The sequence below is a fragment of the Pholcus phalangioides genome, unplaced genomic scaffold (genome assembly GCF_987345545.1).
Source record: "Pholcus phalangioides strain wild (caught in Gottingen) unplaced genomic scaffold, Ppha-v1.0 ptg000011l_1, whole genome shotgun sequence".
Lineage (NCBI taxonomy): Eukaryota > Metazoa > Arthropoda > Arachnida > Araneae > Pholcidae > Pholcus > Pholcus phalangioides.
The window spans coordinates 10,399,473-10,426,250 of NW_028301604.1; the positions used below are offsets into that span (position 1 = coordinate 10,399,473).

At 33.5% G+C, this 26,778-nt stretch overlaps 1 protein-coding gene across 1 annotated transcript in view; it reads left to right on the forward strand.

Annotated features, from left to right (window-relative positions):
- The window catches only part of fws (Conserved oligomeric Golgi complex subunit 5 four way stop), an 84,753-nt gene that overhangs the window by 44,187 nt on the left and 13,788 nt on the right, over positions 1–26,778 (forward strand). Inside the window, exons 12-17 of the mRNA XM_089238974.1 lie at positions 837–936; positions 2,389–2,499; positions 6,192–6,251; positions 11,539–11,642; positions 20,423–20,554; positions 23,652–23,964. Of these exons, the coding sequence (XP_089095100.1) occupies positions 837–936; positions 2,389–2,499; positions 6,192–6,251; positions 11,539–11,642; positions 20,423–20,554; positions 23,652–23,964 (820 nt within the window). The remainder of the gene's footprint in view (positions 1–836; positions 937–2,388; positions 2,500–6,191; positions 6,252–11,538; positions 11,643–20,422; positions 20,555–23,651; positions 23,965–26,778) is intronic.

Below are 26,778 nucleotides of genomic sequence, written 5' to 3' on the forward strand. Positions count from 1 at the left end.
ATAGTAATTCTGCCAGATTTGTAAAAAAATATTTTTATGCATATTTAAATGAGTCGAATCAGTGAGACAATTTTTTCAAAACTTTTTGAAGACGTCATCTAGGGACACTTTTCTTATAAGCTAAGAAAAAAAATGTGTGCAGCAGAAATTCTTCCCATTGTGTGAATTGATAGCTTTGCTTGCCAATTTCCTCATTACTCTGCTCTCCACCCTGCCATGCCTTTGGGCCAAAGTTATGAATAAAAGATTGTTTGGGAACTATGGCAACCAAAAAACATTTTAAATCGTATTTTGAAGCCAAAAAAATCTTGTTGTCATGCAATTTTTTTAATGATTTTGAGTATTTCTAAACCTCTGAAAATATTTTAAAGTAGCCTATCATTTAAATCTGATTCTGCATGGTATATATACGTAAAATTTGGTCCTATTATGGTCCAACAGTTTTCAAGATATTTGTGCATTGTGTAGAAAGATGACCTAAAATTGTTGCATAGTAGAAACAGTGCACTTTTGTTATAATCTTTTCATATGTATGCAGTCAATTATAGTCAACTTCAAACCAGAATTGTTGTGGAATTGTGATTTAAATTTTAAATTGATAGTTTTTATTGTTAAATTATTTCATTATTATTTTATTTTGTATCAAATTTAGTTATTGAATCAATAGTTACTAGTCGTCTCCAACGGGTAAAAATAAAATTTTAAATTGATTAGTCTATTGTCGATTCTTCAGAAATATTTTGTGACATCTAACACTGTTATCTAAACTTATGCTTGAATTTCTGAAAAATTGTGGTTTTTCCTCTTCTCTTGCTTTTTTTTTTTTTTCATTTCAGTGAGCTAAGTGCAGCAAGTGTTGATTCTGCACTGTTATGGAAAGTTTTAGAACATTTATCAGCAACAATCAATTTTTTTGTGGAAAAATGTCAATATCTGGTATATTAAAAATTTTACTTTTTATTATATGAATACTCAACTGACCTAGTCACAAAAATTTAAATACAGATTCTGAATTGATCAACCAAACTTTAAGAAGTGGTATAAGTAGGATTGTCAGATTTTCATTCTGGGTATACCCATTTTTTTCTATCTGTGATAGAAAGCGATAGAGCAATATTGACATCTTCATCATGCTCTGTGGAAAGTTTCAAAGGATTAAAATAATTTTCTTATCAAGTGTGTTTATTTTGTAAATTCATTCACTTTCCCCCTTTCATTAAGACCCCCTTATTTTGTTAACCCAAACCCCCAGGTGGTCACAAGTCACAGTTTGAAACCACAGATATAAGAAAACAGTCTAGCATGGTTCATTTTGTCGAATGAGAAAAGGCCATGGAAAAGTCACCAAAAAGTCAGAATTTTGCTTTTGGTATTTGGTAGACACCCTTTTGAAACTTTTCTTACACTTCAATAAAAACCAACTTTTCTATTTGAGTATTTTGTAGCTGACCTTAAAAAATTATTTTGTGGAAATGAGCCAGCTTTTTATGTGTATCAGACTTTTTCTGAATATCATGCCAAGGAAAGAAAATTTGTCTGATCTACCGCAGGCATCGAACCCAGGTTCTCTTGCAAACCGAGCTTTTGTTAGAAATTCACCGAGCACCAATTTGTTAGAAATTCCTTATGGCAGTGCCCCAATGTTTTTTATATCACATTGAAAACCTCTATTGTAAAGGTTAAGGCTTGAGGAACCCCTTGTAGGCCAATTTTGACACTGCTTCCCTCCCATAAAATGTAAAATGCATTGTTTTTTTTAATTTGCCATAATAAATATCGATGCCATATTTCTAAAACACAGCAATCCAATTAAAAATGGAATTATAAAAACTATATATATATACATGATAAAATATTATACAATGCCCATAAAAAATATTTATGGTTGCCTTATTCTAAGTATGGATAGTTTCTTGATTTACCCCAATATGTTTATTGTATTCCTTTTTAAATGTATCAATTGTGTTAGAATTTACTACCCCCAGGGTAAGCTATTTTCCCTGCTACACCGCAACCTAGAATTGTCCCTTACCAATCGATACTGGTGTCTTCTTGTTGAAGCAGTTGATTGCCGGTGTGTTAATAACTCATGGTCCATCCGGTTGAAAATTTTACACACTTCGATCATATTTCCCAGACACTGCGTTCTTCTCTGCACATCCTCAATGAAATCTATGTCCCTCTGTAGGTATGGTCTCCAAAACCTTACAGCATACTCCAGTCCAGGGTGAACTAAACCTCAGAAAAGCAGAAGAATTACTTTAGAAGAACAAAATGAAAACTTTTTGAAAGTTAAACAGAGAATTCTATTGTATGTCAAAGAAAAAAATCAGTGATTCAAATAGAATTAATTTGTTTATCAAGAGTTCTCTATTGCTTTAATTTTAGGTTTGTACTGATACATCCTCAATTCAAGTTATTGATGCAGCAAATTCCAGTCAAGTCACAAACTCACAACTTGTTCACTTGCTTTATCTTTTTCATACACAAATAGTGAATGTAAGTGAAAAATTCTATCAAGATCGAAATCATTATCAGAAGTGTGTGTAATTCTTAGGTTATGTTTCAATTACTGCACAAATTACTTCAAATTTATAACTAGTTTTTTGATAGCAATATTACATTAAAAAAGTAGAAAAAAAGATCTATTGATGCATTCTGCTATAGTATTATTTCAATATTTTTATTTTTTGGGATGAGGGGAACAGTTCAAAATAATGTTTTTATTTTTAACTTTTTTGGAACTTACTGAACTCTTTTAGAGATGACATTGATGCACTATAACGTGTTAAATACCCTGAATTTTGGAAAAGGACTCATAAAAATTTTGTTCACGTGTCCCGGAGTTATAAGAAAAGTCCTTAACTATAAAATAAGTCCTAGTTATAAGAAAAGAATTGAGAGAAAAACATGTTCCCAACTTTTTACCGTATCATGATCACACGACCTTGAAAAAGTGGTTTTCCTTCTTTGTACACTGTACTGTATTGATATACACGTGGGTTGTTGATGAATAAGATGAGATATATCTAGTTGCTTCCCTGAATGAGGGACCGTGTAATAGTCAAATTTTGGAGTTTTTATTCCCCTGTGGATTTTCTCCCATCTGGTCAAATGCTGGATATTACGGTACTTTTGCTGCTATCTGCCAGCATTCAAAGACCGAGTCTAATACAGCGTAAATTCGCCTTGTTCCTACAATATTGTGAATGCACATTTTTTTTATTTTCTATTTTAAATCAAAGGATTGGAACGTCCTTCAAATTGTAATACTTTCCAGAGATCGTGGGAAAAAACTGAATCTGTAAAAACTTTACCTTGAACATATAGTTTTGTCATTTAACTGCTATGGGGTAGTCACCGTTTCACATCGTGAAAATCATGGATGTGTATGCAGAATCGGCTTTTGGAGGGGCAAAAAGATCTAATTCTTTACAGAAAGTTTGGGTCACTAACACTCAAAAACAATTTTAAATTAACATAGTATAAAAGAAATTATTTTATTCCAATTATTCTCTACAAAAATATTTTCAATTTTTAATATTTCAATAGACATTGTTAAAGAAGCAGGAGAAGAATTTGCCAGTATTTTAGCTAATTTGTTCATAAATTGTCTCACAAAATCAGATGCGCCTGAAGATAAGAATAACGCAATGATGCAGGCTTTTTACAAAAGGGATGAAAAAAGAGGCTATCAAGATTTATTGACCAATCGGTCTCTTATCAGTAATTTAAAGTAAATCAGTAAATCTTCAAAGTGCTGACATATAGGTTTGCACCCATATTAGATGAAGCCAACCAAAAGAACAAGCAGGCTGGATTTAGCACAATGGATCACATCCAATCAATGAGGGAACTTGTAAAGAAATACAAGGAATACAAATTACCATTGTGTATGGCCTTCATTGATTTTGAGAATGCGTTTGACACTGTCTTCACATCTGCTGTTAAGGCTCTAGAAGTAATTGGGATAAAGAAGACATCCATCAATATCATTAAGGAAATATATGACAAAGTAACAGCAAAACCATTCATTTGGATAAAGGATAAGCAAAAATTAAAGTTGGGAAAGGTGTCAGAGAGACTGGTTGATACCATCTCTCCAAAACTCTTTACCACTGCTTTAGAAGAAGCATTCAGGAAACTGGATTAGGATGAGAAAAGAATTAAAATAAATGGAGAATTTCTCAACCATTTGCATTTTTCAGACGGCATTGTTATTATAAGCAGTAATCGAGACGAACTAGAAGAAATGATACTAGAACTGGCGAAGGCAAGTATTCAGGTGGGCTTGAAAATGAATCTGCAAAAGACTAAAGTTATGTTCAACTCATTTGTGTTGAAGACGATCTTGACAACAGAAATAAAAGAAGTAGAAAGCTATGTATACCAAGTACAAGAAATACCACAGATAACAATTATTAATGAAATAAACAGAAGGATCAGGATTGCATTGAGCACTTTTGGCAAAAACTGTTATTCTAAAGAGCCACATGCCATTACGCCTGAAAAGAAAAGTATGTAACCAGTGTTTGCTACCAGCACTGACTTATGGAGCTGAAACATGGACGCTCACAAGCAAGACGATACAAAGGCTACAGACAACACAAAGGAGCATGGGAAGATGTATGCTAGGCATCACAAGGAGAGACAGAAAACGAATCACTTGGATAAGGAACCAAACAAAGGTATATGATATCATGGAAAGAATTTAACGTTTAAAATGGAAATGGGCTGAACGTATTGCAAGAAGGCAGGACAACAGATGGACCACAAGCATTCTGGGTTGGTAACCCGTGGTGTTAAATATCCAAGGAGGTGTCCCCATGCAAGATGAATCAACAAGATCAGAAAAGTGGCTGGAGTCAATGGAAGGCTAAAGCACCAGACAGAGTAAAATGGAAAAATTTAGAGGAGTCCTTCATCCAGCAGTGGATTGAAAATGGTTGTTGTTGATGATGGAAACAAATTATATCCAATAGAGGAAAAATATGAAAAAATCTTGTCACATTGATAGTGGAACTGAAAAAATTTAGAAGCCTTCAGTGTAGTATCACATAGATTCTCTTATGATCCATCTTTCTTTTTAATCAAAGATTTAATGAGTGAAAGAATTCAAATAACTTTCTTTAGTCATTCTGAGATAGTTATTCCAATGTCACAGATACAGGGTGGGCAAAAAGTCCATAGAAACTTTAAAAATGAATAAAAACTGGAATAAAAAAGTTTGCAGGGTTAGTTAGCATCGTTAGGTCATAGGAATTTTTTTAAGACAGGGGAAAAAAAAACTAAAAAACAGCCGATAGGTGACACTGGTATCTCAGCGACTTCGGTGGAAATATGCAAATGAGATTGTTATAAGAACTTGCGCTCCTAATCCACAATCAATTCACTGTTGTAAACGGTGTATGTGGACCTGCTGCACTCTGCCATTGCTGGATTTGTGACTCGCCTGCAATGTGGTATCCCCTGTGGTGGTGGTCATGTGGAACACATACTGTTGTAATAAAAGATTTGGAGGCATTCTGTTCATTATTTCTGTATCTTTTCTCTGACTTGTGTACGTCAGTGCCGCCTATCGGCTGTTTTTTTTCCTTTCTTAAAAAATCCTGTGACCTAGCGATGCTAACCCTGCAAACCGTTTTTTATTTCGGTTATTTTTCCAGTTTTTATGAATTTTTAAACTGTATACATGTAAGCAAACATAAAAGACCAGAAAAATTATGATAAAAAGTTTCTGGGAATACTTTATAGCCAAATTTCGATTTTTCCCACTTTTGAGAATTTTCACCCCTGGGACAATTTGATGGTATTATTGTCTGAGCTCAACATATTTCAAGTTCAAAATTGGTGCTTGTGTAAGTACACTTATACTGTATTGTGTCGAAATGGAAATTGTGCATACTTGTACAAAAAGATTGAACATATGCATGTTTGTCAAGCGTGCAGTTACATGCGTAGCTGCCTTTACAAAGTGATTTTTTAAATAAAAATTAGATGATTCTATCAATTCTACTTGTACCAGTATTGTTATAATGGAGATGACTGAAATATCTTAATGAGTGTAAAAACTTGAGTTTATTTTTGCATTTCACCATAGTTTGATCTGCTGGAACTTGGGATTTTCTAATTCTTTTCTCACACATGCGTGAAGGTATGCGCATAACTGCCATAAAATTTATATTTTACAGATCCTCAAAGAATATCAGAATAATGATGAAATGATGCAAGTTGTGGAGAAATCTTTGCAGGTGAGAAGTGATATAAAGCATGTACAATTTTATAAACTTATTAAGCCCTGAAAAAAACCTCTTTAATTATTTTTTGTACAATGCTAATATAATAAATATATATATATATACTTATTATACATTATCGCCGAACTCTTTTGCATGCCTCCAGTGTGACATGCTTTTTTTCTGTCCACACCTATACAGCAAAACCTTTTAATTCAGATGCTGATGCAACTGTTGTAGCAGATACAATTCCACATTTTAATGTAAAAATATATGAGGGAAAATAGCATGATACAAGATCGAAAATATAGATGAAATCATTTAAAATTGCCCAATTCAGAATAAATTAAAAATTAAATCAAGTCATTTGTTAACTTTACCCGAATATTGTTGAGTCAAAGAAATTAAGAAAACTGTAGCCTTTTATTTTGTACTTGCTAAGTCGCGTGTAATCTCATACTCATGTAAATAATTTCCTTCATTCAAAGTTGGCACAGTAGTATTTTTCTAAAGCGTTTATCAGTATTCAAGGCAATAGAAGGGAAAAACTTTTGGAATTTGAAAATTAAATTATTTTTTATAATAAAAAGTGGCATTTTTTTATAATAAAAGTACCTACAAGAAATGCTGTAAAAAAATGTGAAAGAGTCAGGTCCATCTTAACAGCACCATGGGTTTCTGGGGAAAGCAATATTACGAGCGCTCACCAATTTTATATACTTTAAAACCATATAGCATTAGATCTTATTATAAATAGCTCTCCAACATATCTAAGGTCCCCATGCTGTGTCTGGATTGGCCCACGTGTTGAGGTGGTCTTTGAAAAAGTTTGGGATTTTTTTTTAATTCACAGCAATCCTCCGTAATGCAAGCTAAGCTCCTCACCAAAATATGAAAAAATAATAAAATTTTAAGATGAAATTTTTTTGACTGAATTTTTTTTTAAGATGTTCATTTAACTTTTAATGTTTTAACTACAACTACCATCAATTTAAATTTCCACCAATAATATCTCATAATAGAGAGAGGATTGCTGTGAATTGAAAAAAAAATTCACTAGCTTTACCAAATACCACCTCAACCATGGGCCAATCCAGACACGGCATGGGGACCTTAGATGTGGTGGAAGGCTATTTATAATAAGATGTAATATGAAGTCTTCTCACAAAAATTGTCAGAGTTTGTTGGGATGACATTTCTCTCTCTCATTTGTACTAAAAAAATAATTTATCCATTGTATTTGCTTTCCATTAATTTTTCATGTAGCCATTTTTCTGTTATTTGATTCATTTGAAATACCATAAAATTTTCAGATAGCCACCTGTATTCTAAACTCCCTTCACAGCCAGTTCTCAGAATGAGCAATAAGTTTTGCAAGAAAAGTACTAAAACTACCTCCATTCCTTGGCCACCTTTGCATGCTATTTGGTGAACAGCCTGTCCGAAGTTATCTTTCATGACTGAGGGTAAAAAAATAGCTTGTGTTCATATCACAATTTTGGTATCTGACCCGCTATCGCCCCCTTTTTCAGAAATGTTTTCTCTCATTGCCCCCCAGTTCAAGCGAACCCGTAGGACCTTATATTATACCCTTAGCTTCTATGGTCCCTGGACCATTCCATTACCCACTTTGGGAAACACTGTCTTAGAGGAACAATCTTGCATTCTTACCACTGATAGGACAGCTGAAGAAGTAATTGGTTCTGATTGTCCACAAAAAACAAAGTCAAAGAGGGTTTGCTGTAGAGAAAATATGAAAGCAATATCAATATTCTTAAATGTATATGGAAGAGATGCAAAGAGAAGTTAGTTTTAGTTGGTTAATTTCATTTTTTTCCCTATGCCTGGCTAGTTAGCATCTACAGTAAAACTTGATTACATAGGTGGAGACAGATTTAATGGTCTGCAGAGGCACGATTATGATATCAATACATATGTCTCACCCATACACATCTTTGATCTTCACCAACCCCTGTATCTCTAGTCATTCTTGTTAATTCGAAGCTCAAGGGGACAGAAAAAATGTTCAAATTGTCCAATTTATCAATATGGGATAACTATACTTTTATAAAAAATCCAAAACTCTTTATAATTATAGAAATGTATTGAATGCCATCATGTACTATACCAATTTCCTCGTTTTTTCAACTAGTTTGTATAAAACGTAAACAATCGGGAAAACTGTTTCACTTGTAAATTTGTGTAATTTTAAATTGTTTTCTTCAGGATGCTCTTAAACATTGTACAAAATCTTTAAGTTGGTTTAGTGAATGAAATTCGTGATTTTTGAGCTTCAGCACACGGCCTTATTTTTTCTGACATCTCCGTAGCTGCTGTAAGTGTTGGAATAGGGAACTCTGTGTTGATTTTTTAGTTTTCATCAGAAAGTTCAAAACTTGACTATCCTCTACTTCTCTTCACCAATGTCTGTATCCATAAGTCAACAGTTTTTTCCTAGAGTTTGAACAAGCATATGAACCTTGTTTGGACATGGTGGAAAATTTTGCTGAGCAACATTGATATTCCAAAATAAATAACCAAAAATTCTTGAGAGACATAAATCTCTAACACATTTTACCAGTTAATTGAATGGTCCACTGGTAGCACAGTGATGGTCAGCTGAAGTGTTTTTTGTGGTTCCCAACTTCAACATTTGAATGGGAGCTGATCTCACCATTAAAAATTCCTTCGACAGAGAGCAACAGGCCTACAACAGTACAAATTCAATTAAACCCAGGTATCACAAACGCTGATTTAATGCATTTTTTTAAGTTTTTGCACACACATATATATATATACATATATATGTGTGCATATATAAGCATTCATTTAGGTTTTTGACAGTTTTCGACAGTTTAAACCAGTTTTTGACATGACAAGCGTCAAAAACTGGTTTAAACTGTCGAAAACTGTCAAAAACCTAGATGAATGCCTTTTGATAATGTTTTGAACACAATAGGTATGCAACATGATGAAAAACTTACTTTTTGTCATATTACAATGTTTTATTTTTAAACATTAATTTATTACAATAATTAAAACAAAATATTATAATTTGCAATTTTGAATTTTTCAACATAAGAGTCTAGAACATATAAAATATAAATTTATGGTGCATTTATCTAAGCTGATACTATTTATCATTACTTGTGTTCAATTTGCTAAGTGGAATAAAGCTGCTTATTCAAAATATGCATGATAGGGCATCAGGGTTAGGTTTTTGACCCCAGAAACTAACTCGGTATTAAAACTATCAAAATCTTACTGTAAATGATGTCAAACAGTTTTTGTTAACTTGATAGATATGTTAAATAACAAAACACTTACTTTTATTTAGATTAGAGGGTTTTATATTCAGAAGTATAATTACTGAAAAAATATATATATTTCGATATTTTAAATTTTCTGATCTGCCCAAAATTTTATTCCATATAAAAATTCTCATGCAGCATCTGTTAATGCACTAATTAAACTCATTTATTTTCACCTAAAAATTTCTTAGATCAGGGTGTATAAATTCACAGAGCTTTAAAGAGTATTTTCAACCAAAGCAGAGCTGACAAGACTTGATACCCAAAGCATTTGTTTTGCACGTTTGAATACAGCTTGAATTGGAAAACCATTGCATTATAAATGCTAGTAAATGTACCATATCATAGTGCAAAAGTAAGAATAAACCAAGTTTGGCATATACAATCTAGCATTGCCAAATTAAATGGCATTTTAGTCCTACAATTTAGTATTTTGATCGCTAGATATATTTCAATGTTATGCGCAATAAGAGTATCGTTTTAAGTATCAGTGGTTATCTAGATAATTTAATAATAACAGGAATCAACGTTACATACATGATTTAATAAACTTTTAAACACTTATCTGTTGTAAAAAGAGTACAGCAGACGGTTTATATCAATGCAAACATATATAAGCAGTTGAAGATATTTTGGAAGGTCAAGAATCATCTTGAATCAAAGAATGTCATATCTTTCCATAGTTTTCCCTTCAATGTTCATGTTATACTTTATTCAAATTTTATAAGAAAAAAAAGCATATATATTGTCCAAAATAATTCTGTCGAGAGTATAAAATTATTTTAGAATCATATTATATATTGATTCTTTGTATATAACATAGTCACTTTAAACATTACATGCAATTAACGTGTGCATTTCCAGTGGGAATTTGGTTTTTGATGTGACAGTTTAAACCGTCAAAAACTGCCATGTGTCAAAAACCTGCCAACCCTGGTTTATTTCAACCTCTACATACAATTTTCCTCAATTTACAGAATAAAAGTGTCAGTTTTATCCGATTGATTAAACCTGGGTTCAACCGTATTCAATTATTACACTTTGCTCATAGTTCGAAAAATAGATGGCAGCATAAAAATTCATGCTCAACACTGCATACATACCAAGGCCATTAGAAGCACATGCACACTTCTGGCACAACTCATTCGGTAGTAAATTGCTGATGGCAATAGGATGAAGTTGTGCTCAGTTTGAATGAAAGGAAGACAAGTGACTGGGATTTAAGCACTTCAGCTTTTAAAAATTCTGTCTGTGGAGAAGTTGATTGCCCTCCATGTACACAAACTTTCATATTTCTTGAGTAGTAGCATCTTGCATTGGCTGGTGCTAATGAAGTCATCCAAGATTCAGTGAAACTCTAGCTGTCTGTGAAAGACAAAAGTCAGTGTGTAGAACTAGTAATGAAATCATTGCTTCTTACTTAGAGCCTCAACAAAAAATTTCAGCTTTTTGTTGATTGTAATTGTTTAATGTTTCAATGTACGCTATATTTTATATTCTGGAAAAGATAGTAAAAATCATGGAATAAATTAAAGAATGACAAAAAGGTAGCCAGGAATTCTGAGAATTAAGACATTTTGCAAAGGATATATCCGAATCAAGCTCAAATTATCCAAAAGTTTGTATTAGCTGAGTTTCCTTGAATAAGCCTTAAGGGAATCGGTCAACTGTGGTAGGTTTAACAAGGGTACATACACCTGGAGGCCTTTCTTTCAAACTATCCACAACCCCTTTCTATCACCACCGAGGCAATTTATTACTGTTTTAACTGGAAGAGCTGAGTTGTGTCAGAATTGTTTGGTGTATTTAAAGCATTGTGAATTTAGCGCCATTTATGTTGAAAGATTGATGGCTAATCAATCAGCAGTTTCAATCAACAGTATTTTATTGAAACAAAAAGATAAAACAAATAAAGGGAAATTTTATAAATGATTTTGATATAAATTATTGTTGTAATTTTTTAATATATAAGCTTTTGTTATCATTCACAGTCTGTGGATAGTCTTATAGAGATTATGGTACAACCTCTTATTCTGTCAGTGAATTCAGCAGTTGAGGCAATAATTATCACTATGCATAAAGAAGATTTTTCCATGTGAGTAGAATAAAGTTTTTAAGATTGAGAAATTGTGGAGTTTTTAATTTATTAGCAATATTCTCTGTAAGAAAATTGGATAACACATTTTATTCTTGTATCAGTCATTACATAACATTTGATATCAAAACTAGAGTTTTATGAAATACATTTCCAATATTTTTGTGTTTGAATATGCTTCCATAAACTTCATCAGTAAACAATTTCCAATTTATAATCTTTTAATATTTACATATAAAAATTTTTTGTTTTTTATTTGTTTGAAAACTAATTATTCTCATACTCTAGGTTTTACAAATCAAGGAAAAATTAAAGAAAAAGATGAAAATAAACAATAGATATAAATATAAGTATGTTAAGAAAATGTTGAACAAAACTACATTCTGTGAAGTAATGGTGTTAAGATTGAATTGTGTCTTGTGCAAGTTACATAAAAATGGTAATGAGAGGGCAGCTGTTCACTGCGATTGTGAGGTAAGAAATTTGGGGTAGCCAACATTTTTTAGAATGAATGTCAAGTATCATTTACTGGACAGATTGCAAAGAAGGGTCATTGGTCAACTAAAGGCTTTTGAAAATCAGGTAGAGGTGGCCAGTAGTTAAATGCAAGTCCTTCTGTGGTTCATAGGCTTAAGAAAAAATTTCTAACCACAGATTTAGCATCAGCCAAAGATGGTCAAGAGCTGCAATGAACATTGATAACAGTATTTACTGCTATGTGTGGTGCAAAGGAATAGAACCATGGTCCAAACCAAACAGATGTCTTTCTTTGCTGTCACCACTTTGCACAGAAGGCTTCATGGGGAGTTGGTCTGTTAGCAAAGTAACCAGCCATTTGTACTGCACCTCAAAAGTTCAGACACTAGTTGAGATTACACAGTATCTGACAACTACTAACTAAAAATTACAAATTAATTACCACTTATTAGAGTGAACATGTTCTTTATTTTCAACGAGTAACAAAATTAGACAATACACTTTCTTGACAACATAATAACAAAATAAAAATAGCATATAAACAATTGATGCAAAAGTTTAGAAATACAGGCAAATTTTCAGCAAAAGAAACATCTAAAGTTTGGTTGGGTGTCCCTTTTCCTTAATAAGTTCGTTAATGGAGGTTTCCGTCAAAGAAATTAATTCTGGCATTATCTGCAGCTCAAAATTATGCCATTAACTCTAAATGGAATCTCTAAGATCTTTTACAGATGAATACTATCGATTATTTTCATAACCCTCTTGACAAAATACCACAAACATTCTCAATAGGTTTCAGATTAGGGCCACATGCTGCTCAGTCAAAAACTTCAATATTTTGCACATTAAACTATAGGCTTTTGCATGACCTGTTGTGTGCACAATCTGCCTGCAAATATGACCTGCCTGCATTATATTGCTGAAATTCCTTCCGAAGACGAGCTAGAGGTTCACCAGATAGTAATAGATCATGCTCTAACGTCTGTATATAATGCTGAGCATTTTGGCGACTTCTAAGAGAGACTATTGATACCTGCTCATTGTAGCAGAATGCAGCAGAAACCATTAGTGAACCACCACCTTGTCTATGACTACGATTAGTCTGTGGTTCTTTGCACAAATCGTTCACATATTACTTTCATCTATCTGACCCATGTAAGTTCCACTTTTTTTCATCAACGAAAATAACTGATTACCATATGAGTCCAAAGGCACACGCTTGTGAACGCACTGTAATCTTTGTTTTGTGCTCAAGTTGAAACCTGAGCACAAAAGTTGGTTTTTCATAATGTTTTGAAATACTACCATACCAGTTCCTCGTATACGTGTACACATCATATCCATTCATACTGGAAGTCCATACAAGCTTTTAAAGTGCAGCCCAGTCATCCTTTGCATAGATGCCAGTCTTTGGATTCTTCTGTCATCTCTTTTATCTGTAATGCGTGGCGTTCCTACCGCCTCCAGATGATACTCTGTAGATAGACATTTTAGAACATTGTGAGTGAGCTGTAATTTCTGAAGCAGTCTACCCTTCTGGCGCCTGAGTGATGCAGTGGTAAGATGCTCGTCTTCCACCATGAAGGTTACCAACCAGGTCCAGGTTTGAATCTGGGGAAGAACATCAAAAACAAGTTCTTCACCTACTGATCCTGGAGGGACCAATGATAGATGGCACCTTTATTTCCCACCCAACTCCCCTGATTGGAAATCGTATGGCTATATGGCCCGTAGTTGGTGTGTGGTAGAGTAGTCTACCCTTCTGATTTCAACTTCCACATTCTATTTACTTTTTATCTCGAACTCATGCTACCATGTGAAGAGCATAAATACAGAGCGACAGTGATGTCATTAGTAACAAATTTGCATATTTTGATGACCAATCACAAAAATTCTTCGTTGTGTCTAAACTTTTGCAAACACGAATTTCACTTTTTTTATAAACTTATTTTTATTACAAATTACAGCACTGTTTTTGATATTCAAATGTTCGAATAACATTTTTAGAAAGAGAGAATTATCGAATAATCTTTATTATTCGATTTTTTTAAATTTAAGAGCTAATTTCATGAGTGTCTAAACTTTTGCGGTGCACTGTATGTACCACTCATCTTTCACCACAGAAACAATTGTTTATAGACAAGTCCATATCTCACCTGGACCATATGACAATGGATGACTGTTCTCTTCACAAATGAGTCCAGGTATAGTTTGTTGAGCAACAGCAGACTTCTAAGCAAATGAGGAACATGCTGTCATTAATCAAACATTTTTGAGAGAGGATTCGTTTGGAGGGGGACAGTGTGTGCATGTTTCTTGTGCAATAACTCTTTAGGTTGATGCACAGACTTCCTCTTCTTTCTATGCAGTACAGTGACTGCTAATTAAAGTCTGTTATGATGATCAAAGTCTGAATGTTGGTGATAAAAAATCCTAAAAATTGCCCTAAAATCTTGAAAAATGCCAGAATGATAAAAATAATCAATGTTATTAAAATTACAGAATGGGGTTTATTTTAACCCTTTTTTTTTGGCAATGATGCTCTCAAGCAATATGGTTTTCTAATATTTTTCAACCAGGGTTGGCAGGTTTTTGCCACATGGTAGTTTTTGACGGTTTAAAGTGTCACATCAAAAACACTCTGTGAAAAACCTCAAATATTGCTTTTCAATATAAAAATTCCCATTAGAAATACACATGTTAATTGCATGTAATGTTTAAAGTGACTGTTATATAAAGAATAAGTATTTAATATGATTGTAAAATAATTTTCTGCTCTCTACATAATTATTTTGGACAATATATAGGACTAAAATGTCATTTAATTTGGTAATGCTAGCTTGTATATGATGCTTAAGAAACTTCTGTAACTTATCCTTAGCCATACTTGGTTATTCTTACTTTTGCACTATGATATGGTATATTTACTAGCATTTATAACGCAATGGTTTTCCAATTGAAGCTGTATGTAAATGTGCAAAACAAATGCTTTGGGAATCAAGTCCTGTCCGCTCTGCTTTGGTTAAAAATACTCTTTAAAACTCTGTGAATTTATATATCTCTGAGCTCAGAAATTTTTAGGTGAAAATAAATGAGTTTAATTAGTGTATTAATAGATGCTGCATGAGAATTTTTATATGGAAATAAAATTTTGGGCAGATCAGAAAATTTAAAATATTAAAATATATATTTTTATCAGTAATTTTAATTCCGAATATAAAACCCTTTAATCTACATAAAAGTAAATGCTTTGTTATTTAACATATTAGGTTAAAAAAACTGTTTGACAGCATTGACAATAAGTTTTTTAACTGTTTTAACATTGATTTAGTTTCTGAAGTCAAAAACCTAACTGATGCCCTATCATATATATTTTGAATAAGCAGCTGTATTACGTTTAGCAAATTGAACACAAGTAATGATCAGCTTAGATAAACCATAAAATTATATTTTATATGTTCTAGACAAATTCAAACTGTTGAAAAATTCAAAATTGCAAATTATAATTAATATTTTGTTTTAATTATTGTAGTAAATTAATGTTTAAAAACAAAACATTGTAATTATGCAAAAAAGTAAATTTACCATCACGTTATATTCCTATTGTGTTCACAACATTATCAAAAAACATTAATTTAGGTTTTTGATGTCGAAAACCCAACCCGGTTTTCAAGTAAAAACATTTTATATTTTCAGATAGTTTCTGCATTGATGCTTTTAAGCAACTTTCCAAACATTCGAATTTTACTTGTGAACTGGGTGTGAAGTTTCACAATTGCCATCAGATTGGTTCAAAGTACATGTGTCTCTTACTTTTTAGTGAGGACGATTGTCAGTCCTATGATTTTGGAGTGAAATATCACATGTGTAGGAGAAATATTGATGCATATTCTTAAAAAATGGCACAAAGTTATGTTTTCAAATAATAAATGATATTTTTGTATTATACTCCAAACTATTTAAATTCATACAGGGTGATCAGCGAATAAGCCCTTATTTCAAAATTAAATATCTCTACAACAAAGATCAATAGAATTATGCGGTAAACGGTACGTTTATTAGCAAAACTGTAAGAATGTTGTACAGAAATTTTGAAAATTTAGTTACAAAAACTGTTAACAGATGGCGCTTTGCGCTGAAAACTCTTTCTCTGAAAGGAGTCTAAAACAAAAAAAATATAATGAAGCCAAGCAGTCTTTGCAATCAGAACACAATTTTTTCAAAATGTTCACCGTTTGTAACAATGAGGTGGTGTAAACGAACAATGAAATTTGACATCACGTCTTGCAATGTCTCAACAGAAATGGAATCACATGCAACACCAATCAACGATTCAAGCTCATTCAGAGTAGCGGGATTGTTTCGATAGACAGTGTCTTTCAATGCGCCCCACAGAAAGAAGTCACAAGGAGTCAGATCGGAAGAATATGGAGGCCAATCTATTCCTGTGTCAGTAAATTTCGGATAATCGAACGCAATTACTCTATTCCCAAAGTATTCATGAAGAAAGCAAAAAACTTTATCTGTTCGATGTGGTCGAGCCCCATCTTGCATGAACCAGTCGATACCTGGTCGATCCTCCAACGCTAGATGTGTGCTGACAAATTGTTCCAAAATTGTAATGTAACATTCAGTAGTAATCGTTTCTCGCACGAAGAAGGGGCCGATAATGCCTCTGGCGCATACCGTAGCCCATGCAGTAACTTTAGGCCAATGCAGTGGTTTCTCTTCACACAAATGAGGATTTTCGGAACCCCAAAATCGCCAGTTATGTTTATTTACGAATCCATTCAAGTGAAAATGTGCTTCATCTGTGAACCAGATGCAGCCCACATCAAATCCTTCGTTGTCAATCATTGTGAGAATCTGATTCGCAAAGTCAACCCTTTGTCGAACAGCTTTCATGGGTATGGCCTGATGACTTTGGATTTTGTACAGAAACATCCATAGGCTATTTCTCAATATTTTTTGTGTGCTCGTGTACTTCAAACCAGTCTCTAATGCAATTCTTCAGATGCTTTTCCTAGGATTTTGCTGAACAATTCCAGAAACTTTGGCTGCATTTTCAGGAGTCACTACAGTTTGCCTAGGCCCAACATTTCCCTTTTGATCATCATCCACGCTGCCAGTCCTTTCAAATTTGGCGAAGAGCATGCGAATGGTTTTTGCATCGGGTCCAACTGGAACATTGAGTCGGTTTTGAAAACTGCGCCTTGTTGCCGTAGGACGGTGTTCTAATCTGTGATATTCCAGTACCAAAAAAACACGTTGTTCAATGGAATACATTATTTCAATTTCTACACGCTAGCCTCTTTTCGCTATCCAACAGTTGTACTGATCGCTTTAGACTTTGAAGCACGTTTTACAGCGGCATCATTCCGATTACAGCGCCATCTGTTAACAGTTTTTGTAACTAAATTTTCGAAATTTCTGTACAACATTCTTACAGTTTTGCTAATAAACGTACCATTTACCGCATAATTCTATTGATCTTTGTTGTAGAGATATTTAATTTTGAAATAAGGTCTTATTCGCTGATCACCCTGTATGTATCTTATGTGTTGCCAGTTATAAGCATGGTGGGGTCAGGTTATATTGCAATGATGAAGCAAACCCTGTACTATATTTTTGGTCACTTTTATGCAAAAAATATCAAACAATATTTTATAAATTTTATAATGATAGTGATTGAACATGCTTCTAATGCAGACTTTTAAGAAACTTTAAAAGAAAAAATTTTCAACAAAAAAAATTTATGTTTTTTAGAGGAAAAAATTGACCCACAAGTGCTTTTATACTACTATTGCTATTTAACCATCATGAATCTTGTGAGCATTCTTCTGACAAATTTCTAATGAATTGGTATGTGCCAGAACGCATTGAGTTATATTTTTATACTATGTGTGAGCAGAACTACTGACTGTAAGCTTGGGATTTTTTCATCCAAAAGCTAACAAATACTTTTACAGTTCTGAAAGAGATGAACTAACAGGAACTAGTTCCTTAGGGACGTGCACTGATAAAAAGCACAAAAACAAAGCAAGAGCAGAAGAACATCAGAACATTGGATTGGGTAAAGCAAGACATTTCATCAAATCTTGCTTACTCATCTGAAAATTTTTTTTTTCAGTTAAAACAAAACTGCTCTTCAGATGATATTGTGATTTGAATCTTGTAAATGAGAATGTATTTTAGATTTACCCGTATACCGTGTAATCTATAGATGTATGCGCTGTTTAAATGCATGGCTTAGTAATCAGTAATGGGTGCAAAGAAACAAGCCGTGTATCAAAAAATTCCTAAGAGTAATTGCGGATAATCTTATGAATGCTAGCAAGCAAAAAAAGTTGTAGGTGATCTTTGGACTTGGAACCACGACCCAAGAAAAAGTTACTATTCTTTATGCAGGACAATTGATATAGTTTGTATCGCCACTGGCATGAACATGGATCATTTTAGCATAATCTGCATCGTCCCGATGCAGATTATGCTAAAATGGGTACTCAGCTGTCTTTCGCTCAAATTGTAAAAGGGTTTATTGTTTTGTGCCGCATAGGAACTGCTTCAAAGCTTTCCATATCAAACTATAAAGTGTTCAAAAAATGTTTACCTTATTCAAATTATCCAGTAGTACTTGGAGTATATTTTTTTCAAGTGCAAAAATTTTAATTCTTATTTATTTTTATGGGTTGCTTTTTCTTATTTTGAAAATTTTCCTTATAGGCAACATTTGTTTCATTTTTGTACACTGCTACTGGGTTGGCAATGTTGTCTATATAGGCTACATAGTTTTCCTTTATTTCTTTACTGGGTGTACAATTTTGCTTACAAGCAGCATCTTGTATTTTTTTCAAATATTAACAATAATTTTTTTTTTCCATATAATGGCATTCAAGGCACCACTTTTACTCTATATAACTTTTCAAAAAATTTTTTTGTGCATATATCAATGTTTGCCAATTAAAGGTTGAAAAACAGTTATGTTTGAAATTTGAAGGGAAAAAGTTTTGTAGTATTGTGTAAATCCAATGTAAATTTATTCTCAACATTAGATTTCATTAAAAGTTACCAATAGAGTTTTTTTCTAATAAATAATTTATAATTTATGAATGGATTAGGAAATCTATAAGAATGAAATAGACTTTTGCAAGTAAAGTTTTTTATCTAGATAAGCTTCTAGATACATTTACATTAAATTTACTTGAAATTGGTGCTAAACTTCCCCTGTTATCTATAAACAAATATACTAATGAAGTGATGGAAGCAATGCATCTTTTTTATTTAAAAAAACTTTAGTTTTTCATAACTACTCAATGCAATTAGTAAATATATAATTTCTCAACCTTCTTTATTCTGAAAAAATTTTAGAAAAGTGAAAAATATCCTGAAAATGTCAAAAAAAAATTTTAATGCTTTGTACGCTCGTATGCGTGTGGCAATAGGTGATGATTTCATTTTATACTGCTTGACTGCATAGAGTTTGTATTGTGAAAGAGTACCCCAAATACAGAATGCAGATACCCAATACAATTGCCGCTGTGGTGGTCGAGTGGTTATAGTGCCGGACTTGTGATGCGAGGATCCGGGTTCGAACCCCACAGTGGTGGTCGGCTGAAGTTGGTTTTCTGTGGTTCCCAACTTCAAGGCGCAAATGCGAGCCGATCTCCCCGTTAAAAAGTCTCGCCACAGAGAGCAACAGTCCTACAACGGTAAATCATTCAACCATAACACTTCACTCATAGTTAGTAAAACTGGGGGCAGATGACAGCACTACGCATAACAAGCATTACACAGAAACACACTTTACGTCAGGTTCCACTACACGTACACGCACATTCCCGCATGTACCGATTCGTTGGGGGGTTCCGCGGGGGGGGGGGGGGGTGCATGTGTGGTGTAGCAGTAGTAGGTAGGGGCTCGGGGATCCATGATGTTCTTAAGTCAGCCACCTCGTTGGGCAATTTGCCTGTTGTGGCGTTGTATTTGTATTTGTAAAAATGCAAATTGTTTGCTACGCATTTTGTTCAACACAGGTAAAACTTAGTTAAAATGCTTTGAGAGAAGAAACATGCAATAAATACAACAAAATTGAAAAAGCCATTGAATGTGTATAGTATGTATTCAAGTAATTTTTACAGCATATTCAGTACCAGATCTATGCTCAAGTAGTTTAGCTGCTATGATTTACGCTAATCGTGGTGACCCACATCAATTAGATAAGTGCTACTTTTGTTCATCAGCATGTAGAAATTGTTTGTTGTGTGAGTTTAGAATATTAATTTTCAGGTTTCACTTTATTATAGGCAATGTCCAGAAACTAGTTCTAAACTCGAAGTACCATGTTCTTTATATACAAAGGAGCTAGAGAATTTCATCATTAGAACTCAAAAGAACTATTTCAGCCTGTACCCTAATTGTAGTACAGTTCTTAATGGGTAAGTCAAAAACTTAGTCAATTATTTCGTCAAATTTTGCCACTTTGTGCATCTGCACATGTTACACATTCCTAGATACAGTACAGTTTCGATAATCCAAGGTGAATGGTACAGAAACCACCTAGGATTGTTAGAAACTCTGATCATCTAAAAAACAGTAGAAAATTACTCTCTGAGAAGGCCGGGACCTCCCTATATTTTTTTTATGTTAAATATATAGTGTATATCAAAAAATTGAGAAAATACAAGGTCCATCATCGGGCTGGAGCCCTGTCAACCCAGCCCTTGTATACTGGCTTTACCAGAGGAGACATGGATATCTAATTTAACATTCAAAATAAGAAATTCTCATTTGATGAGTTCCAGCCCTGGCATCTGACAGGAATGTCATTATTTTTTTTCAGATTATAAACTTACTATAGAGGGGCCAGTGAAAAATTCTGGCCTGGGGTCCTCCGAATATCCCAGCCTAGGGATCAAGACTTCAAACTGAGATCACTTACATTCGGGAGAAAAATGTAACAAAAATGTGTAAAAACCAGAAAGCGAGAGGTTTTGAGAAAGAATTTTCAAAAATTCCATCGCTTCGAATATCAGAAATGTAGACTTTCGAAACTCAAATTATCGAGACTACTGTATGGCCATAGTAGAGTTGCCAACTGTTACGCATTTTCTGTAGTTTCAATGGATGGCAGCACTCAGCTATGAAGCAATGGAAAATACTTTTAATATTACAGGAATTGTTTTTGTCTCCTGATACATATATTATTTTGGTAAAAAAGAAAAAGTGGCCATTGAGTTTCTTGTGATATTTTATTTCATTACTGGAAATGTTGCGTGGTTGCTTATTGTTGCTATTTGTTGGGATATTTTTTATTTTAAAATTATGTTGATCTGTAACTGACTAGCTATTGCCTAACAAGACATTTGTGTGTGACAGAATGAGCAAGTTCATGACAAGACAAATTAGAAAAGAGACAAACAACTAGAAAAGAGTGATAGAATTTACTTATTGTTTGCCATTAAGAATGCTGCGACAGAATATTTGGGCTGGATTGAAATTAATTTGGTGACAAGCTGATGATCCTGGCAGACACAAAAGCACAGGGATAGAGCAAATAGCAAGCATCATATATCAGGACTTTGAAAAATTTGAAAAATACATGAGCTTTATTAAATTTTTTTGCAGCTTAACTGATTAGAGAGAACAGCATAATGCCCCACAAGTTTTTCCATGTTTAATGTTTATTTGATTTAATTCAATATGTTCATGACATGGCCCACAACATGTATAATACTTTAGTGAAGTGTAAGACCAAAACTTCTCATTAAAAGAAAAGTGTGTTTTCACTTGAAAACCATGTCTCACTTGTAATTTATTTTTAAAATAAATAACTAGTCATCTGAAAGTTTATTAATAGTGTTGAAAGCAGGTTTGTGTGTTTGAATTAAATTGTCAATTTAAAGAAAAAACGAATTTAAAAACTTTAAATTTTATCCTTTTTTATGAGAAACAAATTATGCCTAAAATTTTTCATGTTAGTGAGAACGATATTCCATTTTTGTTTGCATGATATCAGTAGGCGTTAATACTAATTGATCTATCAATCAGTTATGATTCCTTCAGTATCTGGTGGTTTTTATTTTGTTCAAACTGGTGAATCAATTAAGTGCAGGGTATCCCTAATTAAGGAACCCTATTTCAAAGCTGCCTACAGCCAAAACCAATCAGAAAATTGTGAGATTTTGTGGATGACTTAAAGGGATGGAAATTTCTTCCAGCGAAAAAATATTAGTTCTAGATATCCCCGCCAGAGAGCATTTTATTAATAAATAACACATTTAGCCACACTTTTTACTTGTAGCCTACAATTTTTATTACAGCAAAACATGTCCCACATGATGGGCATCATTTTCAGCTATCATCTGAAACCGCAGATAACATGTTCCACTGTTAAGCAAAGTGTGTGATGGGAAATGTTGATCACATGCTGTGAAATGCTGTCTTTAAGATCAGGTAGAGTTCTTGGGTTGTCACTACTTACCAGATGTTTCAAATGCCCCCAAAGTCAGAAATCAAACTGATTGAGGTCTGGGAATCGGGGAGGTCACACATTGGTAAAGTGCTGGCTGATAACACATTCTTCTGTAAAATGTCTTTTAAGGACATTCTTAATACGCCCTGCTATGTGTTCCGTCTTACATAAAGATTGCAAGAAACTCAGGGGTTTGCAGAGCCGGAACAAATTCATCAGTTGTGAGTACTCACTGAACCATTCAAATGAAAACATGTTTCATCTGTACAAAGGATGTTCCAAGGTCATTCTGAATGGATGTCACAGCGAAAAAAAAACTAAAGTGAAAATCAGAGTTATAAATCAAAATCATTGTGGAAGCAACTGCTGCATGAGGAAAGTTTGTGCGGATAATATCAGAGAATGTTCCATATCAGAGAATATACCTGATCTCATGGACAGTTGAACAAAGCCTATCCAATGCCTTTGCTACACAGCAGACATTGGTGTTGGACTGAAATTTTGAGAAGCTGTCTCCTCTTCCACTTTAAACGCAACCTTCTATACTGCCTCTGCAAAAACAGGTTTCTTCCTCTTCTAGGACGAGTAGACAAGTCTCACTTCTTAAAATAGTGCTATCATTTTCAGAGGTTTTTAACATTGATTGGACCTTTCAAATCCCCTTAAAAGTCCAAAATTTCCATTGAGGCACTACTACGGACTCAGCATTTTGGTAAAACAATTTTATTAACAAAACATGATCTCGCAAACTTCAGGTCATTGTGAGTAGCAAGCATATTGAAAACAAGATCCCTGCAATGTTTCTAGGTTTTGTAACAGTTGCTGCATTTTTTGACATCAGAAAAAGTTTACACATACTACAGATTTTCAAAGTAATAAGCCCTCTGGTGTCAATATTTTGAACTTTTTTGTGCTAAAAGAATTTCCCATCCCTTTATTAAGTCATATATAAAATTTCACAATTTTCTAATGACTGGTTTCGGTTGTAGGCAACATTAAGATTCTTTAATTATGGATACCCTGTATCTTACTACAGTTTTTGTTCATAAAATTTGTTTTAGGATTAAAAATCTTGCCTCTAATGCTGTTGAATTCTTTGTGAGACATGCAAGTTTGGTGAGACCTGTTGGGGATGGTGGAAAAATGAAATTGGCAGCCGATTGTGCTCAGATGGAAATGGCTATTAGTCCTTGGTGTAAAAAAATTGGAGATTTAGGAAGAGTTTACAAGCTGTTACGTTCTTTCCGCCCTCTTCTATTTCAAACAGCTAGTCACATTTCTCTTTCACCAGCTATTGGAGATATAATACCACATTCCCTTGCAATTCATCTGTTATTTTCTAGAGCTCCTCCAGAACTGAAGTCTCCTCATGTGGTATGTTTTTTCTTGTTATTCACTTCAATGATTTAGGAAATGTAATCAAATTTTTATTTTTTGTTTTATAATGTGAAATTTTTATGAAGAATTAATTTTAAAATTGATTGAAATCATTTTTTCAAAAAATAAAAAAATCATCACTATCAAGAAGCACTGTGTATTCATCTTGAGTTAGTTTTTAATTCCACTTGAAAGGCCAGTTAGTGATCTGCTGCAACATTCATAAAAATAAAAAACAAATTTTTAGTTTCCAAGGAACTCTCGTAATGAAATGCATATATGCGGAACTTGTATTAATGCAACCAAGTGTTATTTGGCATTCATGTGCTTAGCTCACCAACTTTCTATCTATGCAAGTCTTGTCTTGAATTCTAACTGGAGCAGAGTTTCTTTCTTCAAGCAAACAATTTTGGCAGAAGCTCGCAACATAATGTTTTTCACAATAAACCTGGATCCATCCTGTATCCTAGAAGAAATTTGATGAAAAGATCTAATTGCAGTTCCTGACAACTTTTTGTGTCTGCTGAAATTTTGAAGAACATTCAGAAATGTACAGAAAAAAAGCTAAATTGAAGTCTAATTATGAAAAATATACTGCTGTTAAACCTCGCTACAATGATACTCTGTATAAAGATAAATCTCTCTACAATAATATTTTATCAAATCTTGTTTGAAATTGCCTAGTCTAATTTTAAACTTTTCTCAACATACTATATCACTATATCTATCCATGAATCAGTGTTCACTTTGGAGTTTGAACATTTTTTCTCAAATTTCTAGAAAAATACTTAAATTATTCAGAAATTTCGGGGATGTAAAACTTATGTTTGTACTCACACTTTCCAATGAAGATTCAGTCAATAGTACATTTAAGAGACCAATAAGAAATTAATTAACCTTCTATAAGATTCTTCAGAAGACTGAAGAACATTTATTTCTAGCCCCACGGTGACTCAAACCCTGGTCTCTTGTTTGCCAGATGAGTGCTCTACCAACTGAGCTATGGAAACAGATAGAATATTTATCCCTTGAATTAACAAGGAATCTTGTATAAACAAGTGGAGAGGACATTTCTTCAATGATTTACGAGACAATGTTCAAAACAAGACATGGTCATGCATAACTGAGATATTTATGTGCTTAAAAAGATGTTGCTTAAAATCTGGCTGCAAAACGCTGTGCTTAAGATATTGCCTGAAAATATTTGAAGCTATTGAATTATATATATTAATGAATGTCTGCTGCATAAATGTAGGCTGACCATATTTCCTTGATAAAAAATACAGCAAAATCGCCAATTGTCTCCAAAAATGATGCCAAAGGTAAACAAAGTTGCCAGTTATTGTTAAAATAAAAAAAACAAAACACAACACCAAAGACAGAAAGTGAATCACCATGGCATTGAAGCCGTATAGATTTAAATGAAAAAAAAGGAAAAATAAAATGTATAATAATTATATCTAAAATATGCCGCTGTGGTGGTCGAGTGGTTATAGTGCCGGACTCGAGATGCAAGGATCCGGGTTCGAACCCCACAGTGGTGGTCGGCTGAAGTTGGTTTTCTGTGGTTCCCAACTTCAAGGCGCAAATGCGAGCCCATCTCCCCATTAAAAAGTCTCGCCACAGAGAGCAACAGTCCTACAACAGTAAATCATTCAACCATAACACTTCACTCATAGTTAGTAAAACTGGGGGCAGATGACAGCACTACACATAACAAGCATTACACAGAAACAAACTTTACGTCAGGTTGCACTATACGTACATGCACATTCCCGCATGTACCGATTCGTTGGGGGGTTTCCGCGGGGGGGGGGTGCATGTGTGGTGTAGCAGTAGTAGGTAGGGGCTTGGGGATCCATGATGTTCTTAAGTCAGCCACCTCGTTGGGCAATTTGCCTGTTGTGGCGTTGTATTTGTATTTGTATATAAAATTCTATAGAGAAAAAAACGTTAACATGAGAAATATGTTAAATGAAAATTCAAAGTCATAATTATCATAATATAATTTATAGAGTTGGAAAAATAATTTTGATGCTTAATTTCAGTAAAGAATGAAAATTTTTAAATAGCTTTGTTGAAAATTAGAGAAGAAATGATATATTTTTATGAATAGTCAGGATGGCCAAAATTTACATGAAAATATGGGAATTCCTGGGAAATACGGGTCATATGGTCACCCTATACATAGGACTACATGTGCTTTCTGATATTTTCGTCGAAAGCATATTTCAGTATTGTTTCAAGCATAAAATGATTTCTGGTGTGTGAACACCCTTTGTTCAATGTGTTGTAGTTTTCAATTGCCTATACAAGCTGAAATTAAAACTATAATTATTTTAAAAATTATTAGTAAATTAGCATTTCAAACTCAAAATTAAAATGAGTAAATGTAGAATATAAATACAAAAATCCAATTACATTTTTTTTTCAAAAAATCTTGATTTTTATCAACCATGATATGAATGTCCTTGAATTTTTAAATTTTGCCTGGAAAAGTGCTTGAATAGTACTTGAATTTTTTTACTTTCAAAGGGTATGAACCATGGTGATAGTTTGAAACAAAATGTCAGGTTCATAGTCTGAAATTTCTTTGTAAGGGAAACAACTGGTATTTTGAGGTAGGAAAGGCCAAACCGATCATACAATACATTCAGTCCTGTGATATCTCTCACAATGCGTAATTTTCTCACCTTTTGGCAGCCCCTCCCCTCAGCTATGGCCTTACAAACAACTATTCAATAGAGAGAAACGATGTCACTCTCCGCTGTTCATATGAAGTACGAAAGCCTAGAATTGAACCACCAATCT